General features: G+C 40.6%; 1 protein-coding gene across 1 annotated transcript in view; it reads left to right on the top strand.

Annotated features, from left to right (window-relative positions):
- CAMK4 (calcium/calmodulin-dependent protein kinase IV) overlaps nt 1-20,730 on the top strand; it is a 170,240-nt gene that overhangs the window by 143,831 nt on the left and 5,679 nt on the right. Inside the window, exons 8-11 of the mRNA XM_006755308.2 lie at nt 1,132-1,222; nt 3,167-3,241; nt 14,499-14,574; nt 18,959-19,085. Of these exons, the coding sequence (XP_006755371.1) occupies nt 1,132-1,222; nt 3,167-3,241; nt 14,499-14,574; nt 18,959-19,085 (369 nt within the window). The remainder of the gene's footprint in view (nt 1-1,131; nt 1,223-3,166; nt 3,242-14,498; nt 14,575-18,958; nt 19,086-20,730) is intronic.

Raw genomic sequence — 20,730 nt, 5'->3', positions numbered from 1 at the left:
CAGCATCTTGCTGACCCTGAGTCACCTTGGCCTCCTCAGAGTCATACTCCCTCCAGGGACAGCTGCAGACCCTAGGACTTCCCAGTGTCTCCCTCTTATTTCACATGCTTCCAACTCCCTTCATTCTTTTACATGCCTGCATGCCCCTGGAGAGTTTTCGACCCCTGCTGGAGATACAAAAGCAAAGGCTGCATTGCTGCGGCCACTCAACCCCAAAAGCAAGCAAAAGCAGGGAGTGACCTGACTAGATCTGCACTTTACAAAAATGACCCTGTGGGCCCTAACCAGTTTGGCTCAGTGGATAGAGCGTTGGCCTGTGGACTGAAGGGTTTCGAGTTCGATTCCGGCCAAGGGCACATGCCCGGGTTGTGGGCTTGATCCCCAGTGGGGGACATGCAGGAGGCAGCCAGTCAATGATTCTCTCTCATTATTGATGTTTCTCTCCCTCTCCTTTCCTCTTTCCCCCTCCCTTCCTCATATGACCCTGTGACAGTGTGGAGCATGGTCTGGAGAGGAGCTGGCCATGTGGCCTGCTGAAGGCAAGAGCAGTAGTAGGGATGGGAGTGGGGCGGGGGCGGACACCTGAGGCAGTGAGGAGAGAGACCTGCACAGGGTCCTGGATTGCATGTGTTCTCTATAATAATTACTTACATCTAAATGTCTGTTCAAACGATAATTTGAAGTCTTTGCCCTGGTTCTGAATTTATAAGATGACACATACAATTATGCTTTCTAGATAATAAACCAAATTTCAAGACACAGCACCTTGACTTTATTATAATAATAATTAACCAAATTTAAGCTGATATGCATAAAGAGAACTACAACTAATATTCTCTGAGGGGTAAATATTTTATTCCTGGCTTTTGGTCCTATTTTATTTATTTCTGTATGTATTTACTTATTTGGTTCTATATTATTTAAATTGCATTTCACTTTTAGGTCACTATATACAAGCTCTTCTAGAACGATGTATAGTTTTTCTTTATGGTGTTTATTTTGAAATTATATGTGTGTGTTGTTGAATCACATAATTTAGTAAAGATTATTAAAGTTCTGAAAATAGTAAATAAAAATGTTGGAACCATAAATATAATTATATGAATGTTACTTCATTATATTCCCTATTAGTACCTCCATGAAAATGGGATTGTCCATCGTGATCTCAAGCCGGAGAATCTCCTCTATGCAACTCCAGCCCCAGATGCACCACTCAAAATTGGTGAGGACATAACCTGACCTCTGCTGACCCCGTTTCCAGAACAGAAGAAATGTATTCTGGGGAATTGTTAAATATGGCTCCACTCAATGTCACCTCCACTCAATTTTCTCGGATATTTGTTGTCTGTAAAGGAATAAGGCACAGTGTTGGAAGCCTGTGCACTTTCCTGGAATGTTAACCTGAATTAGTGCCTAAAGTTAGTGTTGCAATGCTGGGCACACAAAGGAATCACAACTCTTAGAAATAACAGGAACTTCAGGAGGTGAAATTGTATTTTGTAAATATGTTTATATAGAAAAAAATCACAGATAACATAATGCTTCTTTCTTGGTTATTAACTTTCATTCCACAAATTAGGTGGAGCCTAATTTTAAATAATCAAGAACTCTGACACCAAGTGTTTGGTACCTATCAGTGAATTTAGGCTCTGAGTCACTTGCTTATATGAACAGAGATAAACTGAGCTCTGCTGTTAGAATAAGTTAGAAAATGCCAACTTCAACAAGATTTTTATTTCTTCAGGACGTATCCCCAAACCTTTAAAATGCTAACGTGTACACTGACAGCTAGTCTGACTCTGGAAACCTTGTTTGTTTGTTTTTTTCAATAAGCTTTTTGAGGAACTGCAAAGATGAACTTTGGGATCTACCCAAAGAGATCTTTCAATCAGCATTTTAGAAAAAAACCCATATTAAATATTACTTTCCATGTGCCTTCCAAAGTAAATGTTCATTTGCAAAAAAGTAGAATTAATTTTAGATGAATTCTCCCTAGCAGAATCTGTTTTGTCCTGCCTGTGCAGGGTTTCACATTTTTTAAATTAAATCCTCTGAAGGACATTTCTCTCTTGGTGCTGTCCTTGATCATGCTAATCTGATGAGTTCACTGCATTTGCAAGTGTTAACACCTGTGAAGATTAAGTCATACATATCATGGACTCGCTTCGACCACAGAATGTGCTTTGTGAATGCAAGACCCTAAAGAAAAGATGCTGACGTCCTGCAGGGCAGCAGCGTGTTCTCATAATCACTCCTGAAAGCAGCGGACGGACGGACGGCAGGCAGGCTCCCATTTCCTTTGACATCACTTTCAAAGATTTTATCCTTAGAGAAATGTCTTTAAATGGGTGGATAGATTCTAATTTAGGCAGGAGCGCCTTTCTTTCTGAAGGACTTCCTGCTGCTGCCTCTGATAAGGATCTGGCTTCTCCATGGAAAAGTGGGTTTATCTCTGAAGTCTAAAATGGCATCCATTCTGCACCTGCCTCTCGTGAAGAATGGCCTCAAAGTGCTCCTGGTGTTTCCTGAGTGAGGCAGATGTAGCCCAGCAAGTAGACCATAATGATAGTGGCCTTTGATAATGTTTTATCTAGGTAATAGTCTGTGGAATAAATAAAAAGGATTTTTGCAAAAAAAAAAAAAAGTCATCTTTCTCATCCGAGAGTAAATTCTTATCCATCAAATACACTAGGGAATGACATTGTTTTGAAATAGAATAAACCTTTTGATGTTTCTGTTCATTTTTTCAATATTTATGAAAGCCTCATTTTTTATTTTAATTCGTTCCAGTGGATTAAAAGCTCTGAATTACATCACTAATTCTATATGGTCCTTCAGAGTTAGTTTCATAAATCTTAGAATTAATATTTAACAAAATATGTCTCTTGCAACTATTACTTCAAGAAGAAATAGCTTATACGCTGAAAGCTGGGAATTACAGGAAAAAAGGTATAAAATGTATTTAGGAATCATATTTTCCTCCAATTTAAAGCAAGATTTAAAATATTATTACTATTCTTTTTAATTTTTCTCTCCCTGGTGACTGGTCTCCATCTACATCCACTCATCAAATACAAAAACAAACAAATGTTTTATTTTGAATAACAATGGTATTCTGTCATATAAGCTGAGAAAAAAACTTGCTTTTTTTTTCTTGTGTTGTTAGCTGATTTTGGACTCTCCAAAATTGTGGACCATCAAGTGCTCATGAAGACGGTGTGTGGAACCCCAGGGTATTGCGGTACGCTCTTTAGTACTGACATTTTATAGTTTCACTGTTATTTGAAATCTGTTTTATTTAATGTTCTGATTTTTTAAACTCCTAATATCTCTCTTTAAAATGCTTACAATTTAATGCGAGTCTCCACAAGGAAGGCATATGCCAATGATCCTCAGACCACCTCTTCTTACTTATAAGGGGCTCTATCATGTCAGTTTTAGGGCACCCCTGTTAGAACAGCAGGGATGGAGGGGGCCCACGTGGGGAGGACTGGGGGGCTCTGCATCTGCCTTTTGGGCAGTAGCTACTCCTGGACCCACTCAGTAGCAGAAAGACCATCACTGGTGAAGAAGACAGGAAAACAGCTTTATTTGTTTTTGGAATTAAAGCCATGAGCTCTTTGTCACTTTCCTTATTTGCTTTTATTTGGGAGGGTGTGCAAGGAAGGGTGTGTCATTAATTCAGATGGTATATAGGACAACAGAGAGAATGGGGCAGTCCCTAGTTCTCATTGATGGCACTGGCCTAGCCTCATTAACAGAAGGGCTTCGGGTAGCCTTTCCCTGCCAGAGCTCCCCAGTCTCTGGAGATGGACAGTGCAACAGCCCTCACATCCTCTTGCACAATCTCCCAGGATGGCCTGAAGGCACCCCACACACACTGCACAATCCAGAGACAGAACAATAGCTGTTAACCTATGCCAGCAAGAAACTCACCCTTTTTTTTCCTCGGTGGCTAAATTCATCTGCCAACAGCCTAAAGCTTGGGAAGACCAGTATGCAATTACATTAATGATCTCTCAGAGTCCCTTCTGTGACTAAGAGAGAACAGCAACCTTCCAAGGGCTTTAATAATAGTGATAAGAGCAGTTCTTTTTTGCAGCATACCAGAATGGTCATTCTGTGAATGAATGATTCATTCATTGATAAAATAAACATTAGCTGTCTAATGGGCTCCATTTTAGGCACTGAGATTACAAGAGCAAGAACAGTATGACCTTGCCCTCCAAGGATTTCATGGGCTATAAAAGAAAGACCTGTACACAATAAACCAAAGTCTATTATGATCCATTTTATATTTATCTGAGCCAAAGGCTCAAGAGTACAGAGAGGAACATTTGAGCTGGACACTGACGGATGTGTAGGAGTTTAACAAGTGAAGAGGTGGCCACCACGCATTCTTCGCCAGCAGGGAAAGTCACAGAGGAGCACTAGCATCTGGCAAGTTCGGGGACTGTTTGTTACTTCATCTCTTTGCATGACTGGAACGTAGACTCCTTGGAACAGAGGATACAGATGGACTTGGAAAGGTCAGATGGACCATATTTTCAAAGAATTTGTACATCAATCTAAACAATTCAGACTTGCTTTGGTAGATAACAGTAATTTATCAAAGGTTCTTAATCAGAACCATCATATTTTAAACTCAAATCAGTATTTTATAAATATCCCGACAATGACATTATGACAGTTGAATTTTAGGAGAAAAGAGGTCAGAAGAAGACAAATGAGAAAGCTACTGTAAATGCTCCTTCTTGGCCTTCTCGTGTCAGAAATCTACACACAGTTTATTGTCACTTCACAAACAGCTTCTCGGCAGATAATGTGTCTGACCTACTCCGAAGTCCAATCATTTATTTTTTACATATAAAATGATTGTAAAACTACTATATCAGATGCTTGTCCTTGCCATAAACAAGCCTGTCTTACAGGAAATGCCACCTTATGATGAAGGCCTATTTTCCATTTACTATTTTTTCCTCTGTAGACATCCACGTCACCCTAGGGCTGTGTAATTGGGAAAGAGGGAATTGAGTGGTTGAATGTGATTGAGATAATCCTTCCACTCTGCTATATAGGTAGATGCTCACCAGGAAGCAGTCATTTGCTAAATTATAAGAAAAGGAGGAGAAAGAAGCAAGAACACTGGGGTAGGGGAAGAGAGAGAATTGAGATGAAAATTAAAATGCTTTTGTGGACTCATGTACTAAACATACGCATGGAATTACTTTTCTAGGCTGAGGCAGGCTTGGAAGTCAAAAACAAGTTCCATATATTTAATTACAAGAGCACGGTCTAAATTATGTATAAATAAACAGTTATTTATACATTCTCTTGGCCTAAGGAGGTTCACAAAAATATTACTTCAGTATATTATAAAATATTACTTCAAAGTGGGAGTAGTTGAGGGTGCAGGATTTTAAAAATACACCTGTGCATAGTAACACAGGAAAACTGGAAAAGCTGAGTTAGGAGAAAACAGGAGTCACAGTAACATCAGGGCAAAGGAAGTAGATGGCCTGGAGCCGAGGAAAGATGCAGAGTTCTGAATTTTTTAAAATTTAATATAATAATGACTGTTTATCTGTCTTACAAACAATTACACCGTTTATGGACCAGGCTAAAGTTCCCTGTGAGGTTCACCCTCAGTTCTAGCCCCTTCTCTCCTTACCACATATAAGCACTGACATCAGTTTGGTGTGTGTCCTTCTGAGATACTTAGGTAGAAAGGAAACTGTCTGTTTATAGAATGAGTTGAAAATGAGACTCAAGTACAAGACTAGTGTGCTCCTTTATACGGGGACTTTACATTTAACTCAAAGTGTCTGAGGGCCATGTAATTGATGGAGAGGGAAGATGTGAGCTTGTTTCCTTGCATCCTAGGTCAGTTATTTCTATGTATACTGGAAAGTGGGTGTTTATGTTATACCATTTGTCATTTGTCAAGAAATACAAAAAGGAAAAGCCATTCAGAAATCCTTTACCCAGAGGGTTCTCTTATAAGTAAATCTCAAAATAAAATCAGATGCTTGTGTTTAAGCAAATATTATTTCCTGAGAAATATGCCAGTTGAAACAAAACTCCAGACCAGAAAATTAAAATTTGAGACCCAGCTAGATGAAATTAATGACTAGTTCTCTGAATTAATTCCTGAACAGTTCAACATTAAATAAATTCTCGACATCTTGTTCTTGGGGAAATAAATAGGTTTCAAAAAAAAAAAATCCATTGGTCCGTGACTCCTAATAAATGTGCTACAATGTCACTATGCAGTATTACTACCCAAATGTCTTAACTGCTTTAGCTATTTAAGACTTAACTAGCTAAAACCTACCCATCGCAATCACAGAAAAGAAGGATAGTTGACCCTTGAATAACTTGAGGGTTAGGGCTGCCAACACCTTGCAGTCAAAAATCCATGTATGTCTTTAGACTCTCCCAACACTTAACTATCAATAATCTACTGTTGCTGTGAGACCTTACCGATCACATGAACAGTCGATTAGCACATACCAGTATGTTATGTATTTATTATGTACTGTATTCTTACAGTAAAGTAAGCTAGAGAAAAGAAATGTTATTAAGAATACCACAAGGAAAAGGAAGTACATTTAGAGCACTGTATGTATTGATTGAAAAAGATCTGTGTGTGAGTAGACTTGTGCAGTGTATGCTCGTGCTGTTCAAGGGTCTACTCTATAAGCTGGTAGAGTAGGAAAGAAACTAATATGGTGATGGGTGAGATAAAAATATCCCTAATACCAATTATCCAACTCAGTTGTAAGTTTAATTAAACTGTGTATTTCATGTTTCATATTTCTACTTGTCTATTTATTCAAATTCTATTTCCAGGGTCCATAGCTGTTAAGTATTTATTATCTCTTGGCATTTCCCAGGGTCTCGTTAGAAATAAGCTATTATGTTCACTATACCAAAATTAAAAACAATTTTTCAACAACCTACAGTCAGAGAGGTTTCTGCCACAAGAACACACACTAATAAGAAAAATGTAGAAAAATATAAATGAAAAGAAGTAAACATAAAATACAAGCTTTCAAAATACTTTGATAAAAGACGTGGTTTTGTTCTTTTCTAGATGACTAAATAGCTAACGTGAAATAAGAAGGGTACTTTAGAGGTAATCAAAACATGTAAGAAATGATCTCACCTGAGAATTAATTAAATACCCCCAGTGATGACTTTCTTCTGACTATGAACTTTTTAAAAACTAGAAGAATTAAATACACAGTAAAATGTCAACTGCACTTTCTGTAACATTCTGCTTGATAGATGGTGTTTGTACCCGAGGGTTCCCGTGGGGCTTGTCGACAATAGGAAGGGAGCAGGGCAGGTGAGAGGAAGAAAGAGAATGTTAAGCAGGTGGGTAGAGGGTGCCCAGATCCAGCTTCTGTTCCTGACCACAGCCCTTCTTTGTCCCTGAGATACACTGTGTCCCCAAGCATCATATGACTGTCCCAGAGGCATGCTTACGATGCCTGATCCAAATGAACAAGTGCCAGGTAAAGAAAAGTGGTGAGGAAAGGCCATAGCTCCTTTGTTCTTGACCTTGCAGAGGACAGGACTTTGCAGGTTGAATGTGGGCTTATTTTAAGCTTCTTGGGAGTTTTACATCTACAGGAAATGAATCTCTTGAGGTCTCTGCATTGGTCTGGTACTGACCTAAACAATGTGTATCCTGTGGAACTTCAATTTTGTAGACGTTTGCTCCTTTTTTGTTTAATAAATATTTACTGAACTCCTATTACACACCAGGCGGTGTACAGGTGTTAGAGGTATAAAAGTGAAAAACAAAACACTCTTCTCTTTAAGGATGGTACATTGCAGTGGAAGAAGACAAGTAATAAACAAAATGAGTGTGTACATTAGATGAAAAGAAATGACAATTTCCATGGAAGGATATGGAATTAGGAAAGAGAATAGGAAGTGCCAGGGGCCTGGGCCGCAATTTAAACAGGGTGCTCAGGGAAGGCTTCACTTAGAGGGAACATAAGAGCAAAGACTTGAATGAGGTGAGGGAGAGAGCAAACATGTGATGTCTGGGGAATAACATCCCAGGTAGAGGGGACAGAGACACCAGTTCTGAGGCAGGAACACGCCTGGGTGTCTTTAAGGTCCGGGAAGGAGGCTGGTTGGTTGTAGTGCAGTGACAAGGCGGGAAATGGTAGGAGAAAGGGATCCGAAAGCTCCAACTGGAAGGATAGAGTTAACATTTACTTACATGAAGGAGACTTTTGGAACAACAGGTTAGGCCTTGTTGATTTTGAGATGCCTGTTAGACATCCTGGAGAGATGACCTGTGGGCAGAAGGGTGTATATGTTTGAAGTTCAGGAGCAAGGACATGGTGGTTGGTACAGATGTGGCATTATCAGCTTATAGGCGCTATTTAAAGTCATGAGACTCTCCAGGCAGAAGAGGAAATGACCCAGATAGATCCCTGGGCAATACCATTAGGAGGCCAGAAAGACGAGAAAGACCACATTTATCATTCATAGATATCAAATAGTAGAGGAGGCTCCACAGGACAGAATTAAGAATTGTGAATGAATGCTGAAAGGCACAGATTTGGGCTTCGATATATAAAACACTCTTAACATCTAAAGCTGTCAGCAGTAGAAGAGGCTGCCTCCCTGGGCTGGGAAATGGTCTCAAAAGCTGATTGACTTATTTCTCAGGATTCAGGGCTACCAACAAGGGGAGGGAGGAAGAATCCCACTAATTTTGGTATTACCCAGAAGATACATGGTTTTTAAATATTACCACTACAGCTGCGTGTAACTGTGTAGTCAACTTGAGGAGTATGGAAACCACCGAGTTAAATCAAAGTTAACCACATATAATTTGGCCTGAGATGGCTGATCAAATGGAGTCTAAAGAGGCTCTCACCAACATCTTATCCTCATTTCTCCTGTTCTCTCTGGTTTAGAGACCATCTTTTAAGGTCCTGGTATTCCTTAACTTCTGTCTCTCCATCTATGTCGTTTTCTGCACCTACTTCTTTGTAACTGTGACTACTTAGGAACAGAGCCAGCCGTTCCCACGAACACACAGGGCTGTGAGATTCAGCTCTGTTATCGTACGTGAGGGTGGAATGATGTGTGGGATAGAGATCAGAAGGAAGAGGTGATTGATGGCAAGTGGGTAGAAGACTTAACTTAAAATATGTTATTTGGGCCCTGAACACCTGCAAAATGTTCCATTTTAAAATGTTGCTGCAGAAAAGATATGCATGAAATAAAAAGTTTCAAAAGAATCAGCGATAGTTATCAGTAAGATTTATAGCACCTTTAGAAAAAAAAAGCAATACTTGCCATACTAAACACTGGTCAGAGTTTGAATTCTAAGTCCATGACTTTATATTTGCATCTCCATATACAAAAGAGATTCTTAAATAGTGTTCATATTAGGATGAGTTGGGTTTATTTATTAATTCGGTTTATTTTTTTTTATACCCCACCTCATCCCACAAAAATGGAAAGGTAAGAAAAAGAAACAGGCTAACTTTCTTCATCCAACAATAGTTGGTGGGGGATGGGGGGTTTAAATAGGGGAAAAAGAGGGACATCTGTAATACGTTCAACAATAAAGATAAATTTTAAAAAAGAGGTGTGGCCTCTGTGCTATTATCTTAAAAAAAGATATCGAGAAATATCCCACAGTTCATGTGGCAAAGAAGACTTTTTAACAACTTAAATGAAAAAATATTAAGTGAGAGGTGGATTGACTAATATTTATAGCATTAAAAGACCAAGAGAGTCCAGGAAAATGGAAAGGCTGAGTTAGAGCCTAAAACATAGATTTTTGTGGCCCCAAGAAACTCTGAATTTAAGAAAAGCCTCTACAGTGAAAATTTCCTATGCTGTAGCATAGAAGTAAAGATAGATTCAGGCTTTAAGATGAAAAAAAGACACACACACACACACACACACACACACACACACACACGTATGTTTTGAATCATTAAAATGAAAGATAGGAGAGAATTCATAAACAAACAGCAACCCTGACCCACTAGAATCTGTAGCCTGGCTTTGACCTGCCTGCTAAGTGCTCCAGCCACACTGACTTCCCCCAGTTCCTTGGGTGCCCCTTGCTCCTTTCTGCCACAAGGTCTCTTCATATGTGCTTTCTCCGCCCGCACCCTCTTCTCTCTTTCCCCAACCACTGCCCTCTCCCACTTTGCCTAGTTAACTGCTCTGGATCCTTTACATCTCAGGTTAAACTGCTTTCTCATTCTGACCAAGTCAACCCTCTCTCAGAGACACACTCCCTACAAGCACGTCCAATCACCACTTTGCGTTTCTTCACATGGCTTTCTTGATCAACCTCACCTTCCCCCTCCAAACTATAAGCTCCATGATGGCAGGCTTGAACTCTAACACCTCACTCCTCTTCCCCTAGCACCATGGTCGGCAAACAGGCTCGCGAGCCACATGCAGCTCTTTGGCCTCTTGAGTGTGGCTCTTCCTAAGCCTTAGGAGTACCCTAATTAAGTTAATAACAATGTACCTACCTATATAGTTTAAGTTTAAAAAATTTGGCTCTCAAAAGAAATTTCAATCGTTGTACTGTTGATATTTGGTTCTGTTGACTAATGAGTTTGCCGACCACTGCCCTAGCACCACCTAACACACTGCCTTCCATACAGCAGGTGCTTAACGAATCGCTCATAATTCTTTAATGAGTGAATGAATGAACCTGTTAATTTCATTAACCTAGTCTCCCTTGGATTTGACTTTCTCAAAACAGTTAACAGTAGTTTGAAAAAGTCCTCTGATAAAGAATGCTACTCTGTAATTTTCACTCTGTATTACACCTGAGATGATTTTCTCCCTCCAGTTTGTTGGTTTGTTAGGTAGGAAGGGATAATAAAGGTCTCCTAGGGCCGTGGTCGGCATACTGCGGCTCGCAAGCCATATGCGGCTCTTTGGCCCCTTGAGTGTGGCTCTTCCACAAAATACCACGTGCAGGCGCGCGTGTACAGTGCGATTGAAACTTTGTGGCCCATGCGCAGAAGTCGGTATTTTGTGGAAGAGCCACACTCAAGGGGCCAAAGAGCTACATGTGGCTTTCGAGCCGCAGTTTGCCGACCACTGCCCCTAGCACATTGGCAAAATGAAGGTACAATCAAGGACCAAAATCAACCTTAATTTTTCTCTAGGCCTTGGAGTCTAGGGCTTTAGGAAAAGAGGGAAAACCTTGCACGAATGGTCCCTGGGTGTCATACTCCACACCTGATGCTTTTTATTTAAGACCATTTCCAGAATTTGGTACAGTGAGTTTATTTAATAAATTGACAATCACTCCTATCTCTAGAGAGATCCTCAATCTCTAGATATTCTAATGGTACTATGGTCTTATAAAAAAATCAGCACTGTGAGGTCTAAGTGGTATACTGGTGAATAAGTATTATAATTAGAGTTGGAATTTCTAATATAATTTTTATATTCAGCTAAAATTGCTTCTTTAAAAGGTATGTCTGATATCTAGGCAATTTCAAAACTATCTACCAAAATTATTCTTCATTGGAGATTGGAGTATGTTTTCTCCTAGGACCTCTGTAGTAGTTAGTGTTCAATGGACAATAGCATGACCGATAAGGTAATTTTAGGAAGTGGCAGGGAACTTGGGTCAGGCAGAAAAGGAAACTTAAAAGATAGCCAGGAAAATCAATAAATGATTACTGACTATTTCAGAAAAGATGACTCTAAATTATTTTAAATTAATTCTAAAAACTGTATCACACCTGAAATTTTCTCCCTCCTCCACTTTGTTGGTTTGTTTGTTTGGCAATGAGTTGAGAAAATATAGGAAGGACATCCAGATGTGCTTATAGTATTAAAGGTGGGCTATCTGACGCCTTTTCTTGAACTAAGTTGGAGGTAGTCAGCTATTTCTCACTCTAAGAAAATCACACGTAAGTAGAATTCCCTGCAAGGATATTTGATCCCTGGGAGACTTGAAGCCCTGGCGTGCCAGAGCCTGAACTTCATTCTAGAAAAGCTTTTGGCTCTTGGAAAGGCTTCGGATAGATTGATTACAAGAGTATGTTCTGCCGGCTCTGAAGGCAAGGTCACATTGACTAGTAATTGCAAACATTTAAAGGATAGTATGAATGGTATCTAACTGTGTCTAGGTGTTTAGAGTTTGTTTTACCCAAATTTTATATTATGATTAATAAATATTATTAATTTCTTTTTAAAAAAATCTTAAGAGAAATGTTTTATGGAGGACAAACACATTCTATATTTCTTTTGTCTATGAGCCTCCTGATGGAAAATTCAGCTTGTCATCCCACAAGTTCACGTGCATTGCAACATAATGCCTTACAAGGAGATGAATTGCCTCTGGAAAGTGAGGTTGTACCCAGTGCTATGAAGGGAGATATTGCCATGGCAGTTAAGAACGCTAGATGCCCTAGAAAGTGGTTTCGAAGAGAATTTGTTCCACGGTATTCACTTTATTGGAGGCTGTTGGCCTGGGAGCTGTGAATAACGGCCAGCAAAAGCACCTCACCTTTGCGACAGCGTGCTGACCTCTAAACAGCACAGGATGGGAGGGCTGGTTTCACTGGAGCCAACAAGAGAAGTGCCCACGGAGCCGCACACACAGAAGGCGCTCTGGCAGGAGGGAGGGAGTGTAGCAGGTTCCGTGGGTAGGGTACTGTCCTCTCGTCTTGCTTGAACTGCCAGTGACTCTCCCTTTACCAGCATCGCAGTGGCTTGCCGGCTAAAACTCAAAGTAAACTTGGAAATAGCCAGTCCAATTCGCTCGGATTTTAGAGGTTGAATCCAAGACCCAGAAACTGTAAAAGGCTCTGCCCACCCCATTTCTGTATTGCTGTTTAAATGCAGTGTGGGGCTGGGTAGCCCTTCACGGCTGTGAAGACCTGTGCATGCATTTCGGTTCCCAGCCTGAACAGCTCTCAGATGCACAGACAGAGGTAGGAGCCCTCGTGAGAGCGGCAGCCTAACTTGAGTTTTCTATGCATTATGGTGAGCAAAGCATTTGTGAGTGGGAATTCAGTGTTGGGGCTGCTGGGGCCCCAAGGAACCGTCTGTGGGGTACAGATTGCTCTGGGAAATGAAAGCTAACCTGACAGAGTGAATGGTGTTAGCATGCGGCATGCATTTTCCTTAATTATGTTAATTGAATCTTAAAAGGGAAGTTTTCTAGGAATAATTTGCCTATGCATGAGAACTACTTGGCCCCAGATATGATTCCTTAAAGGGTGCGTTTTGCCGACTTGCTGCTAAGAGTGCTGTAATGCACACCATTTCACTGCACAGGCTCTTCATCTTCTATGTCGCCTGGAACACAAGTTCTACAGGAATGAGAAGAACCTGACTGGGGAAGGATGGGGAGAGGAGAGTAGTACGGAAATATGTCAGTGGAATAGCCGCTGTGTTTCTTCCTGAAAGTTAAATCCAGAGTCCCATGCGGACAGCTCACTGTGGCAGTATGGCATTTCCAGCCTGCAGGGACGGGGGTCCCGTTCACTTGCTCTCCTGTCCCCAGCCACGAGGAGGAATGTGGTGCCCCCCTCCCCCATCCCCATGGCCTCCCTCAGGAGCCCTCAGCACTCATCAATCAGCTCCTTTGGGGCCCCACTGACACCGACAGCACTTTTGTTTAAAATAAAAAAGCCCACTCTGGGCTGCAGTTCGGAGCCTTATTTCTGCATAGACGGTAGACTTCTGGCATCTTTTCTTCCTTTGTTAGTAAGGCAAACCAACGCCACCTGCAATCCACCGGCTTGGATTCAGTTAACTCTCCATTTTCATGGCTCCAAGGTAATAAAACATAAAAGAGCTCTTCACAGTTCTGTACTAAGGGCTGTTTTGTGGTTGAGAACGCCTTCCTCTTTCACAGTGTGGGCAGGGCTAACAGGAGCAGCCCCATTCTACACAGAGAAGTCCTCCTTTCTCAGTTCATAGTCCCAAACTCACTGGGGACAGCTGCTCTCTGTAGTTCTCACCACCACCTGGGGGCATATGCCAGGGCCCTCCCAGCTCCTGTTCCAGCCTTTCGGCACTAGGGACTTTTCAGTCCTTCCCACTGTTTCCCTGGTCTGGTCTCTGTCAAACACAGACACTCGCGAACACCCGCGCTCCAAACAGACCGAGGTCTCAAGGTGCCTGTTCCCTTACTATGCCAAACTTCTTTTTCTTTCCTTTCTGTGTACAAAGCTCCCTTTGAAGTAAGGGATCTTTTGTAGCAGAGACAGAGCTCTACATAATGTGGAATATTAAAGCTAACAGCTTTCTCTTTATGCACTCTAAACACAGAGACAATAATTTCTCCCACGAATATAGACGTAAGAATTGTAGCCTTCTACTTTGGTTTGGGGAAAGAAGATTGGTTATAAAACTCTTCTGAAGTTTATGTTGATGAATTCATTTCTTCCCCATTGCTTGTTATTAAAATGTAAGTGTTGAATTTAAACTCCAATTTAACACAATTTTTGCTCTTCCTGCAGCACCTGAAATTCTTAGAGGCTGCGCCTACGGACCTGAGGTGGACATGTGGTCTGTGGGGATAATCACCTACATCCTGTAAGTGAAGAAAAGCAATCTTCATGCAAACTGTCTGCCTTTACTGTAATATTCGCTAGGTACTCAGGTCCTCATAAAAAGCAAGATTACTTTTTGACTTTTTGTGATTTTCTACAACATACTAAACATACAAAGTGATATAATTTTCTGAAATTGAGCATTGCTTTTTATTTTGTAATTTTCTTGGGGCCAGTACTCCTGTCCAGGGCTTTCTGTGTCCCATTCTGCTATGCAATGCAGAGCAGATTTGGGGGAAAATTCATTATTTGGTGATAATAATGTATGTGAAACCCGTGTTCATTTATTTTAAATGCTATTATTTTACCTATTTGCATCTTGTCGAAATAATTAGGGTATTAGTCCTTTTTAAAGGGAAAATAGATATTTAATCTCTTAAGCAACCCCAAACTGGGACATTTCCCATCAGAAATGTCTTAAATGCATTTTAGCTATCAGTTTTATTTCCTTTCTCTGTTGGGTTCTCAAAGCCCTTGAGTTTAATACTGTACATTCTGAGAAACATTAGGTAGGGGAAAAAAGTGGGCTAAATCTCTCACTCTCTGGTATCCCCAATTCCATTCTTGAGCTCCTTCTATCAATAAACAAAGGGTTTTGGGAAACTTGCCAAAGAGATGATGGAATTGCAGATGCATACAGGGGAAATAAGAAAGAATGATAGAAGAGTGAAGAATATGCCTACAACAGCAAAAAAGCAAGATATCAATGAGTTCCAGAATTTAATTCAAAACAAGCAGATTTGGTTGCCATTTAAAGGCTACTGCAAGGTTAATTGTTGGAACCTATAATATTCAATTCTGTAAAGGGATTTTAGAGAATGTAGAAGAAAGTATATTGTCAGGTCAGCCTGCCATAATAAAATACCACAGACTGGGTGGCTTAAACACAGACATTTATCCTCACAGTTCTGGAGGCTGGAAGTCCAAGGTTAAGGTGCCAATAGGTCGAGTTCTGGTGTGAGTTTTCTTCCTGACTTGTAGACAAACACCTTCTCACTGTGTCCTCACATAGCAGAGAGAGGAAGCTAGCTCTCTGGTGCCTCTTCTTAACATGGCACTTATTCCATCATGTGGTCCCGCCCTCATGATCTCCAACCCTGATTTCCTACCAAAAGCCTCATCTCCAAATCCCATCAGGTTGGTTAAGGCTTTAATAGAGGAATTAGAAAGGGGACACAATTCATTTCATGGAAGAAGGAGGGCTTTGTTTTGTTTTGTTTTTAATTTGATGGTGATCCTAGAAATTGCGGTGTTTAGGTAATATGGCTAGGCATGGGGTGACTGCGGTCAGACCCCCAACCAAGTTAGTAAACTCTGAGCACAGACGTTGGTCAGTAGCCAAGACTAAACGGTCGAACTTCCTGCAAAAAAAAAAAAAAAAAGACGAAAGGGTCAACAAGCAACCTATCAGTAGCCAGAGGCGATTATGTGATGCCCAAAGATATTTCCTGAATGTATTGAAGCTTCAGAAGATTTGGAGAGGTAGAGACCATGTTTTTTCTTATGAAAGTGAAAAATGTTAGGTAATTTCTGTTTGCCACACTAAGTTCTTAATTCATTAACATGAATTCCTAAGACCACATGATAGAATTCCTAAATTCCTTCAGCTTATATTTGAGATCACTTTTATACTGGGAAAGAATATTGTCTCCTGAATTATGGAGGTGACATATCATAGTGACATAAGAGAAAAACTGAACTATACAAATAATGATTCCTATGTATTGTCTCCTGAATTATGGAGGTGACATATCATATTTAGTGACATTAAGAGAAAAACTGAACTACACAAATAATGATTCCTATTTGCCCCTAAAATGTAACTATGCCCACCCAGTTACAATTTCATGTTAAAATGTTATGGGGGGGGGGGTTAAAGCATTACGGATGTATAAGAACTCAGAGAGATGGAAGTAGGAAATTAAGCTACAGTCACCCTGAAAAACTGAAATATGGAATGACTATAACTCCATGGTATGGTCACTGACAAGGAGAAATAAAGAGAAAAATCTGTGATCATTTGAGACACATCTTATAGCCTTGAAAATAATTTTAATTGTCCTTCCCCCTAGTTACTTAAGGTCATTAATTAATAGGTGTTGGTTGAAAGTAGCAGCAGGAACCCCCAGAATGAAAATAAGATTGCTGCTTACAACAAATATCCCTTAATTTGGGTCTAACTCCTGTTAGCCTGGGGGCCTTTATTTTTTATGTGCCCCAGGCATGAAACTCTCTGGCCACCCACACAGGCATCAGCTAGGATGAACTCAGGACTGTACATCTGCTTGGCCCCTGACTGACATAAGAGCAGCACCACCCATCAGGTGTCTCCTTGCCCATTGCCAGGGGCCTGGGGACTTTTCATGTATCTGTAGCTCATTAGTAATTGGTGAAGGCTACCTGGGGAGGTTCACGGAACATTTTCTCCAGGGAACTGTGCCCTTGGACCTATGCATCTCCTTTATTATCATTGAAAGTTCCGCCAGGCCATTTTGTGTTATGACCTTGCTATTTCCAAGGATGACAGTAGGCTGGAACTGAAGGCCATGTTGTTGTTTCTCACGGGAATTCTGGTCCCTCTACCTTTACAACTAAACTCTTGTCCCCACAGACAAAAACAACTACTGCAATGCTGAGGTCAGAGTCAGAATCAGATTAACGTCAGAGATTCAAACTCTCCTTCAGCTTTCAACAAGGCACTTCTGCCCAATGTCTTGGAGCCATTGTACTACACATTCACACATCAGGCCCGTGTAATCGTAGCACCCTCCTAAGTGGTCCTTGTCAGCAGTCTCATTTTCCCATTTCTAAAGGGTTTTTGACGTGTGTGTGTGTGTGTGTGTGTGTGCGCTCTGCTGTGTGTCACATTTCTTTCACTTTTGGCACTTCAGGCTGACATGACAAACTTTTTACCTCTGTCACCAAACCACAAAGTTGCTGACATGATTGAAATGAAAGAAAGGCACATTGAGTACTGTACCTTCTGAACTGTCATTTTTCTCTCTAGATTTCCAGGAAACACAAGCTAAACTAAACCTGGAAAGTTGGCTCATTTCTCCATGACTAACCAACAGGCTATTTTTCTAGGGTTGTGGAGGGCCAGGTAAGGCTGGGCTGCCTCCTTGTCAAGGTGTGGACATACGCTCCCTTCTCTCCTTAAGCTGGAGTCGGATCCTCTTTGGGGGCACTGCAGTGGGAGATGGGGGTGCATGGCCTGGGCCACAGCACCTCTGGCCTTGCCTTTGCCTGGCTGCTCCTGAATGTTTGAAAAAGACAAAGACTCTCCCAAAGGGATGTTCCCAGAGCAAAGGGTCGTGCAGAATTGTTTCTTCTTAGAAACCCATTATGTTGAGATGCAAAACATTTCATGCTCTGCACCAATCTGGCCAGGAAGAATTTGGGGAAATGTTTTTTAACTTATTCATTCTTCCCCTCTTCCTTGCCCCATTCCTCTGTCAATTGCAACACATGCCCTGGCAGGGATTTTTTTTTTTTTTTTATATAGTTTCCTTTTGGTGCCTAGTGATTTCAGAACCTTCATCATCTAGAAACAGTGGAGGCTTCGTGATCCTGGACCTGAAGCTCACTTTTCCTCTCTCTCTCTTTGGGATGCCACAGGTGGTTCTCCATTTCTTTTCTCCCACTTCCTCCATTCTTTTTTTCCCCTGACCCTGCTGTGGAAAATGAGTGGGAACATAGTGAAATGTCTGTAAAATGTACAACAGTGAGGTTCTCATACAAGGTGGAAGAGACTCTAGGCTGCTCATCTCTGTTGGTTGCATCTATCTGTTCACTGTATGAAGTTTCAAAAGGCCGTTCTCCAACAGTAGTTTTAGCTCCTGTCTTTGTTCACTCTGAAATCCAAACTGGAATGCAGTAGAAATATAATGCTTATGTATACGTAGGAATTCAGTGGATAGGGGTGAATAAAAATGGCTGAAAAATCTTTTCTTCCCACCTTTAAATCTCTTTATTCTCTAAATCCTAATTCTTCCACCTTGTAATAAACTGGAACTCTAATCAATCACTATCTTCTCGATTCCTGGAGAAAAAATTCATGGAGAGTCATGAGCATGGTGCTTATAATAATGTTAGCTATTGTCATAGGTGTTTTGTGTCATAATTATGAATATGAGTGTAACTGTTCTTAGAAATCTTAAGTTGGTTTTGTATCTATTCCTACTTCCTGATAACGTGATTGTGTGTTTACACACTCAGAGACAAATTGTAACATACCTGTGCCGAGTAGACTTGCATTCATAACATGAAGCTGTGAGAAAGAACAATCTTGAAATTTCTACAAAAATATTGGTGAAAGATACTTAAGTTTTGAAAGACGTTGTATTCTCTATCTTTTGTCCCTCTAGACTTTGTGGATTTGAACCATTCTATGATGAGAGAGGTGACCAGTTCATGTTCAGGAGAATTCTGAATTGTGAATATTACTTTATCTCCCCCTGGTGGGATGAAGTATCTCTAAATGCCAAGGACTTGGTAAGTGTGATCAAAACAAAAAAAGAAAATCCCTCACATTCATTTTTAGCTTACTAGTGGGCAGTGTCATTTGTAAAATTTGCCCCTCTTAATATCTTATTTCTTTATAATTGTATTTTTAGTAAAACAATGCAAGCTAATAAATTTTCGTTATACATAATGGAAAATAGATATGTTTGACTCATCATTAGCTGAGTTATCACAGATTACAAATTACTACAGTAATAATGATCTTTTCCCACTTAGTCCATGTAGAGCCTTGCTTATGAAGACAGATGTGCTAGGTGAATCTAAACATAATTTACACAGAAGAATTCTGTTTTAACATGGCTGGCTATTACCTAGATTTGGTTGTATTTAAACTAAAACAGTATTCTTTTCTTAAAATGTTTAAACTTATTAAAATACCCTGACACTAACACAAGTCCCACCATGCACCATTGGCATTGTACATAAGTTACACTGTACTACCAGTGCATTTTGTTCGCTTTTGTTGTTGTTGGCTTGATTTACTTTGCTTGTCACTTAGGCTCATATTGAAGTTTGTTTGCATTCAGGAAATGAATGGGGAGATGGCCCACCAGTTCTAAAATAAAGAGGATACTAGTATATAATTAAACATTTACCATCGATCCTCTAGAAAAAAATTATTCAGAAATTACTAAAAGCTGACTTTTAAATCACAGAAATTAAATCTCCAAGGGATCTAAGATGACTTCCCTTCATTTAAAAAAAATGTATATTTTTTATTGATTTCAAAGAGAAAGTAAGAGGGAGGGAGAGATAAAAACATCCATGATGAGAGAGAATCATTAATTGGCTGCCTCCTGCATGCCCCACACTGGGGATCAAGCTCACAAGTTGGGCATATGCCCTGAATGGGAATCGAACCATACTTCCTGGTTCATAGATCGACGCTCGACCACTGAGCCACACGGGCCAGGTGCTTCCCTAATTTTCAAGATGAATGTGCTAAAGCCCAGAGAAATGAAATGACTGTCCAAGGTCATATAGCTTTCTAGCAAAAAGTCATTGTCAGGAACTAAAGAATCAGGTTTCCAGACCTCTCATCCAAAGCTTTTTTTTTCCCCTCCAAACATTTTTTCTTTACCATCCACATTCTTTCATGAGGCAGATCCCCTATAGGCCGTGACTTTTCCAGTGTGCCTAGGCAGCGAGGGAGTATGTGTGACATGTGGATGTGTCATCCCAAACTTTGCCCTCAAGTCAGGCCCCACACTCCTAAACATCTCTTGAATCCATCCACTTCTCTTTACTGCCACCACCACTGTCCAACCCACACTCCAATCTCTCCCACTGGACCACTGTCACAACCTCCTGTCTGATCTTCCTGCCTCTTCTCATGACCTTCGCTACACAGGATCCACAGGTATAATCTTGTAAGTAAATTACATCATGTCAAGTCTCTTAGGATAAATCCAAGCTCCATAACAAGATCTACTCACATCGCCTGGTCTGGAGCCTGTCACCCTCTCTCATACCACTCATTTCCTGTCGCTTTCCTTTGGTCTCTGCACTCCAGTGCACCAGGCTTCCAGTCCTTGCAGCTCTGGATTCAGAGTCATTGTTCTCTCTTCTGCCTTGTAATGTTCTTTCCTCCATTCTTCCCCCTCTTCCTCCTCAC

This window comes from Myotis davidii, unplaced genomic scaffold (assembly GCF_000327345.1).
Source record: "Myotis davidii unplaced genomic scaffold, ASM32734v1 scaffold130, whole genome shotgun sequence".
Lineage (NCBI taxonomy): Eukaryota > Metazoa > Chordata > Mammalia > Chiroptera > Vespertilionidae > Myotis > Myotis davidii.
Note: the sequence above shows the minus strand (reverse complement) of the source record. Positions and strands in the feature narration are given on the sequence as shown.